The sequence below is a fragment of the Podarcis bocagei genome (assembly GCF_964188305.1).
Source record: "Podarcis bocagei genome assembly, chromosome: 1".
NCBI lineage: Eukaryota > Metazoa > Chordata > Lepidosauria > Squamata > Lacertidae > Podarcis > Podarcis bocagei.
In genome coordinates, this window is record NC_138125.1 from 37,372,732 (window position 1) to 37,388,055 (window position 15,324).

The 15,324-nt window shown below is 42.7% G+C and overlaps 2 protein-coding genes across 15 annotated transcripts in view; one reads left to right on the forward strand and one right to left on the reverse strand.

The window, feature by feature from the left end:
- Positions 1–3,135, forward strand: part of HECTD1 (HECT domain E3 ubiquitin protein ligase 1) — a 64,409-nt gene extending 61,274 nt beyond the window's left edge. For all 11 annotated transcript variants that reach the window (XM_081207395.1, XM_081207391.1, XM_081207393.1 and 8 more), the window contains 2 exons: positions 1,497–1,641; positions 2,151–3,135. In XM_081207395.1, coding sequence (XP_081063521.1) covers positions 1,497–1,641; positions 2,151–2,288 — 283 coding nt within the window. In that variant the 3' untranslated portion in view covers positions 2,289–3,135. The remainder of the gene's footprint in view (positions 1–1,496; positions 1,642–2,150) is intronic.
- Positions 3,136–7,619: 4,484 nt separating this feature from the next.
- The window catches only part of AP4S1 (adaptor related protein complex 4 subunit sigma 1), a 28,723-nt gene continuing 21,018 nt past the window's right edge, over positions 7,620–15,324 (reverse strand). For all 4 annotated transcript variants that reach the window (XM_081210689.1, XM_081210686.1, XM_081210687.1 and 1 more), the window contains one exon: positions 7,620–8,224. In XM_081210689.1, coding sequence (XP_081066815.1) covers positions 8,096–8,224 — 129 coding nt within the window. In that variant the 3' untranslated portion in view covers positions 7,620–8,095. The remainder of the gene's footprint in view (positions 8,225–15,324) is intronic.

Below are 15,324 nucleotides of genomic sequence, written 5' to 3' on the forward strand. Positions count from 1 at the left end.
ACTTGCTATCCAAATGGGTGTCTACAGCTTTGCATATGCCACTGATCTCCCAGTGGGTGGCAGGCTTGCATACCCAGACACTTTTCCCACATTGATGTTTATGGCTGGATAGTTCTATCAAGCTGTCTCTGAATGCTTCGTTATTAAGCTGGCTAGAACAAGCAAGGTTTTTTTCTTCTTCACATGTACCAGGTCTCCTGCATAAAGTGTGGAGGAGATACATAGCAAGTGTAAAACACAAGATAAAAGGGAACTTTTGTCACTCCCTCACTGTAGCAATTCATTTGAAGGTGCCTGCTTTTAAAAATGTAATTTGTCTGTTATGAAAAGAAAACAGAAAATACTTTTAGAAAATCACAGTAAATGGACTATTATCAAACAACTTGGTTTGATCTGTTTGGTGCAGTAATAAAACAAAATCAGATTTTTATAGTTCACTGAACTGATGTCTACATGGGTACATCTCAATTGTGCAATCTGTCTTCCTTTAGGGGGGGATGTTGGGCAGGGGAAGGTAAATAAGATAAGGCTTAAAAGTACACGGCTAGGTATTGCTTCACAATGTTCTGAGCATTGGTCCACCTCATGCAGACTTGAAACTAGATGCTTGTATGTCGTTTTCATGGTCTGTGTAGGTAATGAGGAGGAGACTGCTGTAGGAGTGAACACACAATAAGTAAATAAACTTTCATGCCAGCAAAGAGGAAGACAGGGAAATTCTATGTTTACATACTAACATAGTCATGTAATATTTGGCAAACATTTCTTTAATAATAATCTCCCCGCCCCTGAACAAAAATAAAGTGTACCTACAGACATATCTTTATCTTCAAATGCTAATTTTTGATAAGGTGATTTATTTAGGAATTTAATATAGTAAAAGACAAGCATTAAAAGCCATTTGGTTATGTCAGCCATTTGACACTTAGTTCATTATGGAGCAGCTGAGTAACAAACCGTGGCCTTTGGTTTAAGATTTGTTTCAGTCCAGACAAACCACTTTTGGCTTCATATCATGGTTGGTTTGGAGCAAAAACAAACCACAATTCCCAGTTTGACTGTAATGCTGCTAAACCAGGTGCATGGTTTGTTGCTTGTGCTAGGGGAAGAGTGAAGTGGGAACCACTTAACAACTAGGGTGTACAGTGGTACCTTGATTCCTGGACAGCTTAGTTGTCAAACAAATTGGCTCCTGAGCACCGCAAACCCTGCAGTAAGTGTTCCTGTTTGTGAATGTTTTTGGAAGCTGAACATCCAACGTGGCTCCCGATTGAGTGTAGGAAGCTCCTGCAGCCAGTTGGAAGCTGTGCCTTGGTTTTCAAACAGTTTCGGGAGTCGAATGGACTCCCAGAATGGATTAAGTTCAAGAACCAATGTACTGTGATGTGCAGGTGCAGTGTGTGCATGCTCATGCACTAGTTCAACACTGGTTTGATTATGCAACACATAGTCAAGACTGTAGGTATATTTAAAATCTGTTCCGTTTTGTACTTTAGCCCTGGATTCCTGAGATTCGTTAGAGTTTTGTGTGGCATGTCTTCCGATGAAAGAAAAGCATTCCTGCAATTCACAACTGGCTGTTCAACACTTCCCCCAGGAGGCCTGGCTAATCTACATCCCCGTCTCACTGTTGTACGCAAGGTATGGCCATTTCTTAAAAGTTTTGACTATATATCTAAGCAAAGGTGTGTTAGATATTTTTTATGAAGTCTTGTCTTTGAGATAGCTCACACATTTGTACTCAGAAAATGGCTTGCACTCCACAAGGGGCCTGTCAGGCCTTTGGCAGAGGTCTTCATGGATCCTGTTAATGCAGGGGTCAGCAAACTTTTTCAGCAGGGGGCCGGTTCACTGTTCCTCAGACCTTGCGGACAAGTAGATTAATAGGTACCGCTCCGGCGGGAAGGTAAACGGCATTTCCGTGCGTTGCTCTGGTTCACCAGAAGCGGCTGGCCACATGACCCGGAAGCTGTCTCCGGACAAACGCCGGCTCCTTCAGCCTATAGAGCAAGAGGAGCACACAACCCTAGAGTCGTCTGCAACTGGACCTAACGGTCAGGGGTACCTTTACCTTTAACAACGCAGAATTGAAAAGGAAATGTGCGCTACACTCACTATTTTAAAAGTTGATTGTGGATTTTTATTCACAGGTTGATGCTACGGATGCAAGTTACCCATCTGTGAATACATGTGTGCACTACCTTAAGTTGCCTGAGTATTCTTCTGAAGAGATTATGCGAGAGCGCCTGCTAGCTGCTACCATGGAGAAAGGCTTTCATCTCAACTGAGCTGATGAATAGGACACAGGATATGACAAACTGGTTTTGCATTGATAACTAGTGAAGCCTCTTGTGTTGTATGTGCAGAAAATACAATCTCCACGCTGTGCTCTACTGAGACTTGCCTTTCCCCCACCCCATCCATGAGGCTTTGGAAACACATGGAAAAATTGTTAGCTGCTAATGAAACAAATCCCAATGAATTACACAGCCAGCAAGAAAAAGGCAAGAACACTGTGTGATGCTTCCAAGGGCTCGTGCAACCAGAAGCTGAAGCAAATGTTTGACTGTTCCAAAGAGCAGATCTGCCGATTTTCAGTGTTCACTGATTCAAGATTTATAACAGTGTATTTGTGTAAAGTTTAGTGTTTAATACCCTGTACACTACAGTTGCCATCACTGATCCCTGTTTTGCTGGCTTTAAGCTAACTGGTCAGAAATCTGCTTCCATAAAACTTAGTCATTGGGCATCTCAAGCTTTCCTTCCTTCCTTTCCTTCCTTTCATGGTGCCTGCACTATAGGAGTATGCTAGTGTTGGGGGGGGTGTTTGCGTATAATCATGCACAACCTTTTATTATTATTTCAAGTGGGAATACATTTTGATTTCTAAATGCCCTGCTATAAAGATTAAATCCTTGTATGTGTGTATGTGTGTGTGCGTGCAGCTCAACAATAAAGCTTTTAAAAGACACTGATCCCTGGTGCAAGGCCCACTTTAAAGCAAGTTTTACTTTTGGTTGTATTTTCTTTGTATATTAAAAACATTTATTTAACTTGTTGCAGTTTGAAGTTTAAAAAAAGATTTCCAATGTGTATGCTCAACATTAATCATTAAAAAGTTTGCAGCGTATGAAACCGCTTACTAGTTCTTCTGTTATGTTGGTATACAGAATAGTGCCTTGAATTCTAATTTCTTCAAATAAAAATACTTGGTCTTGTACTACACAGTTCTGTTTCCAAACCTCCTCTAAAAGTACAAAAAGGGCTCCAAATGTTAGTGGATTTTTAAGAATCAGGTCAGTTGTATAGCAGGTGGCTGTTATGCATTATGTCCCATGAGCCAGTTGCTTTGCCCTACAATGTATTACATTTACAGTTCCTTGCAGCTTTGCCAGGTGAATTTTAATATTAGTTAATAAACTCCAGACCAGTTCTTTAAATTGCATTTGCTGATTTATTTAGAAGCAAGCCATGCAAAACCATTTCTGATTCAAGGTAGTTTTGTATCTGGTAGTTTTTGGTATTTCTTCTTAGACAAGGCATTCTGAACGTTTGCAGAGTTAAATGTCCCCCTTCTTCCTGCGGCCCATAATGTTGGTTTGAAGCCACTCCTGACAGTCATAGATCCTTCATAGTTGTAAGCTTGCATTGTTACTAGCACAGCAAACAGTCAGGTAGTTTTAAAACTTGCTGGCCTGACTGGCCTATTGACCGCAGCAATATTTTAAATAAAGGATAACTCCTGGTTTGTGTTAATTTGAAAAAACCTATCTTGCAAATATGGTAATTCTTCACTAGTAAATGTAGTTGGATTTTTCTTATATAACTAAAATGGAATGATAGTCTTTTACAGTGAAGATTGGTTTTGCACATAATTTAGCTGTAGAATCTAACATTTTTGAAAAACATCAGCAACTCCTATCTTTGCAATATCAGGCCTTATATCCTTGTATAACCAGTGTCAAGTTCACAGTGTTTTGATACTTCGCTGGCACAAGAGTGCTTATATCATAGAATTGGAGTAGGGAGGGATACAGAGGGTAATCTAGTCCATTTCCCTACAATGCAGGAATACCCCAATGAAAACATTGCTTTCTTGACAAACTTATATAATACATTTACCATTATTATCAAAACTTGAATGCAAAGCAAAAACTTTAAAGGTAATGTCAGGGAACTGACATCGGAGCTAGAGGCGGAGGCAAGGGTCTCAAATGATGCTGGAGAAGGGCCCAGCAGGGAGAGAGGCAGCTCCGCAGATGGGGAAGCAAATCAGTGCAACACCAGGGATATAGAGGGGCTGATGGGGGAATCGGCGAGAGGGCTCCAGGACTCTTCACCGGACACCAGCGGGGAGAGCACGGGTCCTCCGCTACCCACGCCCACCCTGCGCAGAAGACTTCCATGCAGAGAGAGTAGGAGGAGACTGGGGGTCAAACAACTTTTATGTTGGAAAAGATTTAAGAAACGCCCACTGACGGATTCTGCTAGCGACTGAGGCAGCCACGAAGTGAAGGGCTGCCCAGACTGAAAGGTTTAGCACGGCAACAAAGCCTGGAGAGGCGGCAACTTACGCACGAGCAACCCATATGCATTACAGGTAAGATTGGCAGTAGTCATTCTCACTATACCATTCTGTTTATGCATTGCATTAGTAGGATATGACACAGACATATTTTGGTTAACCTTGATGATGAAATCATATTCTTTTCTATAGAACTGATGCACCATTATGTTGAGATAAATTACTCTCAATAGCACCAACTGCTTAATCTCCAGGTGCTTTTAGTTCACCAGAGGAATGCACTCTTTCTTAACATTCACAACAAGCCGATTTCAATCACTGCTAGTTCAGCACTTTAGCAATCAAGCTGTAAATCCACTATACAAAAATGGGTTGTCAGCAAACAAAGGCAGCTATTTAAACTGAATGCAGGGAAGGGCCCTTATGGGAGGTTAGAATAATTAATATTCCAGAATACAGTCATTTCCCCAAGTGCTTATAATGCCTAATTTGTTGCATTACTGCTGGTAAGATTTTGTTTTCGGAACTGACCTATTAGGATATTTAATAATCCACTCTTAGGTGTGTTGAATTATCCTGTAATTTTTATGTGTGTCTGTAGAGTTGCCAAGAATCAATCAAGAGATGCATCATCATAATAAGACATGAAAAGATGCCTCTCTTCTTCTCCACACTGTTTATAAGAGTTGCACAGAGTGAGCAGTTGGGTGACAGGAGCAGCAGCTACATTTGCTCTAACTATTTCAAGCCCCTTTAAAGTACAGGGATAGTTTTTGAGTTGATACCCAAAAAGCCAATTATCATGTAGGTTATCTTAAAGGTAAGTCATGGTAGCACTTCTTGGGCTTGTGTGCCTTCCCCTAAAGGTAAAGGTAAAGGGACCCCTGACTGTTCAGTCGCAGATGACTCTGGGGTTGCAGCGCTCATCTCGCTTTACTGGCCGAGGGAGCCAGTGTTTGTCCGCAGACAGCTTCCGGGTCATGTGGCCAGCATGACTAAGCCGCTTCTGGAAAACCAGAGCAGCACATGGGAACGCCATTTACCTTCCTGCCGGAGGGGTACCTATTTATCTACTTGCACTTTGACATGCTTTCGAACTGCTAGGTTGGCAGGAGCAGGGACCGAGCAACGGGAGCTCACCCCGTTGCGGGGATTCAAACCGCCAACCTTCTGATGGGCAAGCCCTAGGTTCTGTGGTTTAGACCAGAGTGTCACCTGCTGTGTGCCTACTACGTGTCTAATCTTTAATGTCCCAGGTCCTGTGTCTGATATGTTTACAGCAGTAGGCCCCACTCCCTTAACCCATCCACTGTGAAGAGTAGAGATTGCTTGAGCAGTTGCTACTTCGTAATCTTCACTTGGAGCTCTAGTTCACATTAAAAGTGTATGGAATGTTGAGCCAGACCCATTCATTTTGCTAGACATTAATTTCTTTCAGCAATGCATCTGACATTAAACTACAGAAATGGGTTGCTATTAAGAAAACATTCTCTGTTGATGTATGGATGGGATAAGAGAAACAGTTTAGATGAAGCTCCTGGGCCAAGTCCATAAATTTCTTTAGAATAGGTCCCACCCAGCAGCAGTAATTGGCCTCTTGGGTGTTAAGTGACAGACCTCAGTGGTCACTCAATCCCAACCTCTAATTTTTTCCTTCTAAATACCTTAGCATCCCAGGAAGTCACATCTATCCCCATCATTGCGCTTGGAAGAATCTACGAAACCATCACTAAGCACCATAACAGTAGCATTGTACCATTGAGCACTGAAAGATGCAATGAGGCCAGTAAGCGCCTCAATACTAGCCAGATAGGCAATCAGTCTTCCTAAGCTAACTCCAGATGGGGAATGTCTCTGTCCCCCCACTCCTACCATGAATTGGAAGAAATGCCATCCTGACTTAGCCCACTGGCTTCTTGACACAGTGAATCAAGCAGCTTCCACCAGTCCTACTTGGAGTAAGCAAACACACAAGCATTGTAAGCACATTTGAAAAAGGAAGATAATCCATCAATAGCTGTGTCTCTCATTCTTCAACACAATGCAAAGGAAGGATTTCACAGTCCCATTTCTTTGTTTTCCACATATAGCTTCTGTCTGTCTGTCTCTCTCTCTCCAAGGATGGTGGAGAAGAAAACCTGGGTGTGATCATTAGTTCCTTTTCCCACTCTGGTCTTGCATTTGGGGGATGGTTTCCCCTTAGTACCCCAGACTACATTAACAAGTGAAAGCATCAGGGAGATGGAGGCAGTTGTCTGCTAAGTTGGACCTATTCAAGTAGGTGGTTTCCCATCAGGCTTTTGGTCAAAAGCATCAAAGCTCTTCAGCTTAATCAGGGGGAAAAAGAGAATTTGCTTACAGCTCTCAAGCTAGTGGATGAAATAGGATCAGTAACCTATTTTTCAGAAGTGTTTGATGACATGATGAGATAGGATGGAGCCTCCTCAAAGGTAGGGTACATGGAGGACCCTAGTAAAATGTTTATATACTTTCCATGGTACTCTGAACGTGTTACAAGTTTACTTTCTACATGCCCTGGTCATGGTGCTTTCAAAGATTTTATCCCCAGAGGTTGGCCTCAAGAAGCCAACAGATAGAAGATAACATTCACCGTGTTCTGCCCTGCTATTCAAGCTTCCTCAAGAGCCTCAATATGCTCTAGGGGAGATCTGGTCAGCTAAGTAGCTCAAAGCTCTGTATCCCCTGACAACAACCATTACACCCAATCTACATAAAATACTTCCCTGCAGATATATCTTCAAACTTTGTTTTAGTTTTCTTCAAAAGGTTTTTGCATCCACATACAATCTGGAACCCTCTATGGAGGTGAAAATTTTATGGTCCCTGAAGGTGCTAAATCATCTATCTGATCATCACATCTTTTCTGCTAATCTTTTCTTCTTCAGTCTCAGTTCAATCCCTCCTGGCCCAGGTACAAGTTTCCCTTCCAGGGAGGTCATGACAGAGATCTGAGATCTGAAGATAACCTATTGAGGCCCCCCCCCCCCACTTTGGAATTAGGGGAGGAATCACGCAAGTTCAGTGAACAATAGAGCCTTTTCACCAAAGTCAAATGGAGACTTACATAGGGTGATAACTCTTAAAGACTAATACATTTATTAAGGTATAAGGTTTTGTGGTCGAGGGTCCACTTTCAGATACAATGGATGCTAGAGTTCTGCAATTTAGGCAAACATGGTTGCTTTTGCATGTAGTCAAAGCACACCTGTATTTTTTTAGCATTTCCCAGCCTGCCTTATTAATTTTGTTTGATGAAAAAGTGAAACACAGATATATTATTAGTCTATTTATTTCACCAGCTGGATTACAGGCTACACAATGAGAATATTTTGTTATCTTAAAAACTTAAAGCAGTAACTAATTAACCTTTCACAGGTAGATAGTAAAGGTGTGGCACCTGCTTCCTTCAGTTGTCTTTTAGCATGAAAAGGTTCAGTTCAGCCCATTTGGAATGTTGCAAGACTAGCCTTTGAATCCTCAGAGTTCATTGTTCCTTCTTTCTGTTTTGAAGAATTCTGTGCGAACACACCCTTCACTGGCATAGTCTTCCTAGCTTTCAGCCATTTTGTCAAGAACAAGAAGAGGTGCAAGAATTCTGGTCTTATTGGTTTCTACAATGCAACCATTTAATACCATTTCATCCAAAATTATGTGCACTCTGTCCAATTTGAACATGATCTGTGGACATATAAAGTTAAGGAATTTCTTTTGGAATAAGCAGGACTAAACTGAAAAATGCCAGAACTCAAATTTGTTTTTTTTATCTAAGTGCTTAACATATGAACTTTCTAAAGAGTTTTTCGGTAACTGCAAAAATTATAACATTGTAACTCCAGTTTCACAACCAACTATACAGTTATTGTGTATAATAGTATGTAAATTAAAAGAGATGTAGAAAAGAAACAGCAGAAGTAGCAAATGATGTTGGTTAACACCAGTCTTATTCTAACAGCTATCAGCCTATTGTGACTTGCATTAAGAGAGCCAATCCAGAATAATTGTGTAAAGTTTCACTGAAAAGCTTGATTTTCAAATTTATTTTTTAAAATGCTTCAATATGTTTAGCAGTTGCTTAGCAAAGTGACCATTCAGAACACAAGGGAAATAATGGTTAACAAATTCTGCTAAGGCAAATCAGTGACAAGAAATCAGTCTCATGCTTCCCCAAAATGTTCCTGGGAATTGTAGTCTGAGGGGAGTCACCCTGGACAGAGATCCCTAGTCCCCTATTTTCCCCATAGTAGTGCAATTATATGCGTAAATGAGGTGGAATCAGTGCTGAAAAGACATTCTTCCTCTGCTTAAGTGCTCAAATGAAAAAATTGTGTATCCAGCTTTCAGTCCCTCACTGTTCCAGACATGCCTTAACTTGCAAACAGCTGTACTGAGAAAACATCACAACTGCTTGAAAAAACCCTTCCTATCTTTCGTTTGACCTGCTGAAGGTATCTTCTTACTGCACTAAAGTATTTACTGCATATGGTGGAAATACGGGTGCACTGAGATGTAAGAATCCATACCAGCCTTTCCCAACCTGGTGTTTGCCAGATCTTTTTGACTAGATCTTTGGGACTACAACTCCCATCAGCCCCAGCCAGAACAGCTGTGTAATCTGAAATTTAAAAGAGGTCCGCAGAGATCTAACATTCCAGTACTACTAACTTAGCCAGCAAACAGCTAGAACACGTTCTGTATTAATCGCAGCACTCCCCACCTGAAAACAAAATGAAGCCCCCTGTACAAAGAGTAAAGAAACTCAACATTTGCTTCCTTGGTTCAGGATCTGATGAGACTGTCTTACTGTCAAGTGTTTTTAAAATGTTTCTACAGAGATAACTGGAGGTTGGTATTATGACTGGGAGCCCAAAGAGGCTTCTTTTCTCCCCCAGTGAGATATGAGCTGCCCCACCCTGTTGGGCAGCATTCCACAACTAGCTACTCTTCATTCCACGAACAAGTACTTCATCTGCTATTGGGAATCAAGTGACTGCAGCTCATAGTGCAGTCCCTCCCCACTCAGGCTGTTCCTTCCTCATCTCCCCGAGCTGCTCTTCCCAAAGGTGCAGGGCAAGTTGCTTGGTTCTTTTAGGCACGCTGGGTCCTCTTGCGAAAGCATTGCAGCTAAACGATGCCACTCCTTTGCAGACAGCATCGGTCCAACGCCCAACCCTCACTTAAAAATGAATCAGAATCTAAAGGGCTTGCTTATCTTTTAAAATGAAATTTTACCAAAACTTTCAGAGAGTAAACCAGGAATTTTCACATCAGGATTATACTGCAGTGATATATTGAAAGAATATTAATTGGCTATATGCAGGGAGATAAACCAGCGACAAACCTGTACAGTACTAATGTTTGCTAACCTTTTGGGGAAACCAATATAATCAATATTACTACTTCCTTTTTATAGATGGGAACCTTAGGCTGCAATGCTCAGTTCAGCTGGGCTAAACTGAGTGGCAGAGCCACTACCATATCTGAAGCCCACATGCTTGCCCTGGCCAGAGTGGAAGGTGGTAATTTGAGCATTTCAGCTGCACTAGCTCCAGTTGAGAGGCCCAGATCAGGCCCACTGCTAGTAGCTTAGTTGGCCTAACTCCACCCTTGGGATTTTAAATCTCAGTGATCTGAGGTTAAGATATATCACTAAACCTGTAACTGTATATTTATTAATTAATTAACTAACACCGCTGTCCCATTCATTCTCCAAAGAGCACAGGTCAACTATATATTATCTTACCCCTTCCCATTTTATCCTTACAACAATCCAGTGAGGTAGGTTAGGTTGAAAGAGAGGGTCTGGCTCAGGTCCACCCAGCAAACTTTATGCTGAGTATGAACTTGAGCATGCATCTTCCTTGGTAACTACGGCTGGTCACTAAACATTTTGTGTATTTACCATTGAAGGAACAGGCTGTAATAATACATGATTTTTAAAAAAATAAAAGACACAGGATTGCACAAAATGGATGCTATACATATAAGGGTGTTTGCTTGTTAATATCTGTTCTAAATTGCTATGTTCAATCTGGAACTTCATGGTACTGGGAGTGAACTATATTATGTGAAGGTACTATGGAGTATTTGAGGACTCCACCTTCTTTCTCTCACACACATAGGGCAGCTGAGGAACGGAAGAGAGAAAAGTTTGAGTTCACCAAGAAGAGATGGGAACGGGGGGTGGGGTGGGTTGTAACAATAATTGAGCATGCCTAGAAGGCCGTTGGAAAAGACTCTGTTTCGTTACCTTCTATTTGCACCCATTTCTCCTGGTTAAAACTGGGGGTGGGGGGAGCCCTGTTTAGTAGTAGTAGTAGTAGTAGTAGTAGTAGTAGTAGTTAGTTAGTAAATAAATAAATAAATATTAATTATTTATACCCCGCCCATCTGGCTGGGTTTCCCCAGCCACTCTGGGCGGCTCCCAACAAAACACTAAAATACAGTAATCTATTAAACATTAAAAGCTTCCCTAAACAGGGCTGCCTTTAGATATCTTTTAAAAGTTTGGTAGTTATTCTTCTCTTTGACATCTGGTGGGAGGGCATTCCATAGGGCTGGTGCCACTACCGAGAAGGCCCTCTGCCTGGTTCCCTGTAACCTCATTTCTCGCAATGAGGGAACCGCCAGAAGGCCCTCAGCACTGGACCTCAGCGTCCGGGCAGAATGATGGGGGTGGAGACGCTCCTTCAGGTATACTGGACCAAGGCCATTTAGGGCTTTAGAAGTCAGCACCAACACTTTGAATTGTGCTCGGAAATGTACTGGGAGCCAATGTAGGTCTTTCAAGACCGGTGTTATATGGTCTTGGCGGCTGCTCCCAGTCACCAGTCTAGCTGCCGCATTTTGGATTAGTTGTAGTTTCCGGGTCACCTTCAAAGGTAGCCCCACGTAGAGCGCATTGCAGTAGTCCAAGCGGGAGATAACTAGAGCATGCACCACTCTGGCGAGACAGTCCGCAGGCAGGTAGGGCCTCAGCCTGTGTACCAGATGGAGCTGATAAACAGCTGCCCTGGACACAGAATTGACCTGTGCCTCCATGGACAGCTGTGAGTCCAGAATGACTCCCAGGCTGCGCACCTGGTCCTTCAGGGGCACAGTTACCCCATTCAGGACCAGGGAGTCTCCTACACCTGCCCGCCTCCTGTCCCCCCAAAACAGTACTTCTGTCTTGTCAGGATTCAACCTCAATCTGTTAGCCGCCATCCATCCTCCAACCGCCTCCAGACACTCACACAGGACCTTCACTGCCTTCACTGGTTATGATTTGAAAGAGAGGTAGAGCTGGGTATCATCCGCATACTGATGAACACCCAGCCCAAACCCCCTGATGATCTCTCCCAGCGGCTTCATGTAGATGTTGAAAAGCATGGGGAAGAAGACAGAACCCTGAGGCACCCCACAAGTGAGAGCCCAGGGGTCTGAACACTCATCCCCCCCCCCTTATGAACACGGCCCAGGAGGAAGGAGCGGAACCACTGTATAACAGTGCCCCCAGCTCCCAGCCCCTCTAGACGCTCCAGAAGGTGGTTGATGGTCGATGGTGTCAAAAGTCACTGAGAGATCCAGCAGAACTAGGAAACAGCTTTCACCTTTGTCCCTAGCCCGCCGGAGATCACTGACCAGTGCAACCAAGGCAGTTTCAGTCCCATGATGAGGCCTGAATCCCGACTGGAAGGGATCCAAATGGTCCACTTCTTCCAGGCATGCCTGGAGTTGTTCAGCAACCACTCGCTCAATCACCTTGCCCAAGAATGGAAGATCTGAGACTGAGTGATAGTTAGCCATATTGGCAGCATCTAAAGATGGTTTTTTAAGAAGCAGTTTGATAACCGCCTCTTTCAGCAGGTCTGGGAAGGCTCCCTCACAGAGAGAAGCATTCATGACCCCGCGAAGCCCATCACCCAGCCCTTCCCGGCTAGCTGTTATAAGCCAGGATGGGCAAGGATCAAGGAGACAGGTGGTTGGTTTCACTCGTCCAAGCAGCCTGTCCACATTTAGGGAAGCTTTTGATGTTTAACAGACCACTGTATTTTAATATTCTGTTGGAAGCCGCCCAGAGTGGTTGGGGAAACCCAGCCAGATGGGTAGGGTATAAATAATAAGTTGTTGTTGTTAATTATTGTTGTTGTTGGGTGTGTTTTTTTAAAAAAAACCCCTCAGTGTTGTTTATCCATCCCTGCTACATTCAAACCTCTGCCCTTTTAGGAAACTGCCATTTCCCTCTCAGTGTTTCTCCATCCTTGCTTTACTCAAACTTCTGTCATTGTTGTAAACAATGCAGTGCAGAAAGTGTCACACATAGTGAGACCCTTCTTCCCCCTTCACCAAGGCCTCCCCTTAACCTCCCAAAGTCATTTCCATCCTTTTTCTTCCTGCCCTTCCTCCCGCCACTCACGGCCTTTAGAACCTTAGGAAATAGGCAATGAATACAGCACAGTGGTGAACTAGTGCAAATACAGTATAGACAGAAGAGAAATTGCAAAATTGCTATAATTTTAATAAAACTACCCTACATCTCACCACATAAGGGAAGACTGTGACCAGGTGACCTGTCTCTGCTGCCCTATTGCTCAATGTTTATGACCAACTTCAAAGCCTCCACGTTTCCTTCTTAAGGTTATTTAACTTTAAATAAAACTCTGAACTGCTCTTCAAATAGAGGGCAAGGGGCTAATAAAGGTAGGCTGTATGAACATGCTTTGAAATATATTTTTTCAAACACAAGGCCGAAATATAATTTGGCGATATATCTACTTACCACTGATGATTTCTATACCTAGTATTTTCTCAAGTTTCATAGAGCCAGATGTGTCACCCCAAGACAAAACAGTTTTTGGCTCAGTGACTGGCATAGCTATTTCAGTCACTAAATATATTTGCTTCCATTAGCATATGCCTCAAAAATACCTGTGTTTTATTAGAAGCATTGTGCATTGATGTGATTTAAAGCTTGGACATTAAGTTGGTTCTGGCAAATATTTTCTTACCAAAGCTTTTGGCCTTTAAGTGTTGATGGACCGCAACTGAAAAGTGGCAAGTCTTTAGCTCAAAGGTGAGGAAACTGTCCTGCAGTAGGGCCCCCACCCCCCAAGATTGATGGCAAAACCAGTGATGCTACTGCTATGAGATCTTAGGTCTCAGCACATATAAATGAGTGCTCTGACCTCCCAGCAATGGTGGCACGTGTGAGGGAAAGGTACCTTTGAGGAGAGGGCTTTCCTCAACACCTCAACAATGGGATAGAATGAGAGGTTCCTCAGACTGAGCAGAAGAAGAGAGACAGAGGTTTTCCTCCCCATCACAGCATGCAGCTGGGAGAAGTTCCCTTCCTCCCAGCCCATCACAGTGATGGGAAGGGAAAATGCCATCTCTGATTTGAAGAAAGTGATATCTGAATAGCAAAGAGTGTGGTTTTCCTTCCTAGCCTACTGCTGGGCTTGGAAGAGAGGAACCTCTCCTCCAGCTTAGCATGATGTTGATCTGCAGTAAAGAGAGGTTGTTGTGCTCATTGGGATGGAGAGGAGATCAGAGGGAGGCTGTGGTGGGGTAAGTCAGGGTGTCAGCGGCCCTGCAAGGCTGCCAACCCAGGGCTCCACTAATCTTGCCACCGTCACTGTGGGAATGCCACGGACTGCATCTCCCTGCACGAGGCATCACTATTGGACTTTATTTTCTTTAAGTAATGTTGTGAAGGTTGCGTGTCAGCCCCAGTCTCTGCCTAGCAGTAGCAATATTCCAGGGGGGTTCCAGGCACTTACCCGGGTTCTGTTTCTGTTGGGAAAATCAAAGCACAATGGAAGCTAGTGTCTTTACGATATAAGGTTTACTGTACACCTGTTTACATCTTCAATACAGGGAGTGCCTGTGTGTTAGCTAAATTCAGTAATTTCTCCTGAAAATGGATATGTTCTTCTTAAATGCTTTTATGTAATGTAATGCACAGCATCAACCTATGTTTCTTTACTTAGATGTCAGTCAAGCTGTGCTCAAAGAGTAATACTTACAAGTACATGTGCATGGGAGTGCAACCTAGGCAGCAATTCATACTTTTCAGAGCAGGTCATCTATGTCTTATTTTCATATGATAAACTGCGCTCTTGTTCCTTACACAGAAGTACAGGCATTAAAAAATAAAGTACTCCCACTCCAGATCCGTTTTGCCACACCAAACTTGATGTGATAACTTTCAACTGTTGCTTTTGTAATCTTTTTTAATGACTCATCTCTCCCAGATATCAGCACCTACTGCAGTTGTTTTAAAGAGCTTAATACAATTCCACCCACTTCTCCATGCACATAGCTGGGACTTGTCAAATACACCAGCATGCTAAGTAGCAAAACTTGAGATTTAATTTATGGGGGGTAGTGAGGGAATGCTTAAATTCTGACTATTTCCACAAAGATGTGTTTTTTTTTTTATTTTGCTGTATTGCAGTTACAATACTGAAAACATTTTGCTTCATGTGTACTCTTAATTAAGAGGATACTAATAAGCTTCCTCTTTAAGTGGAATCCTGACTCAAATGTAATGGAGCCTCCCTTTCATTGCAAAATTTCCTTCCCTAAGATTAGATTAAGAGTCCCATTCTCTACCGACTGAGCTAATCATACAATTATTTAGCATGCAATTAGGAGAGTGTTTGTAATGTCACCCTTTAATTGTCTTACTTCCATCAACCACAGGTGTTGTTGTTGTTGTTGTTGGTTTCTCAGGACCGTCTACTTCTGATGCTACCCTCACTGATCTCCAATCCAAAAAGGATAGAGGTGGGAGAATG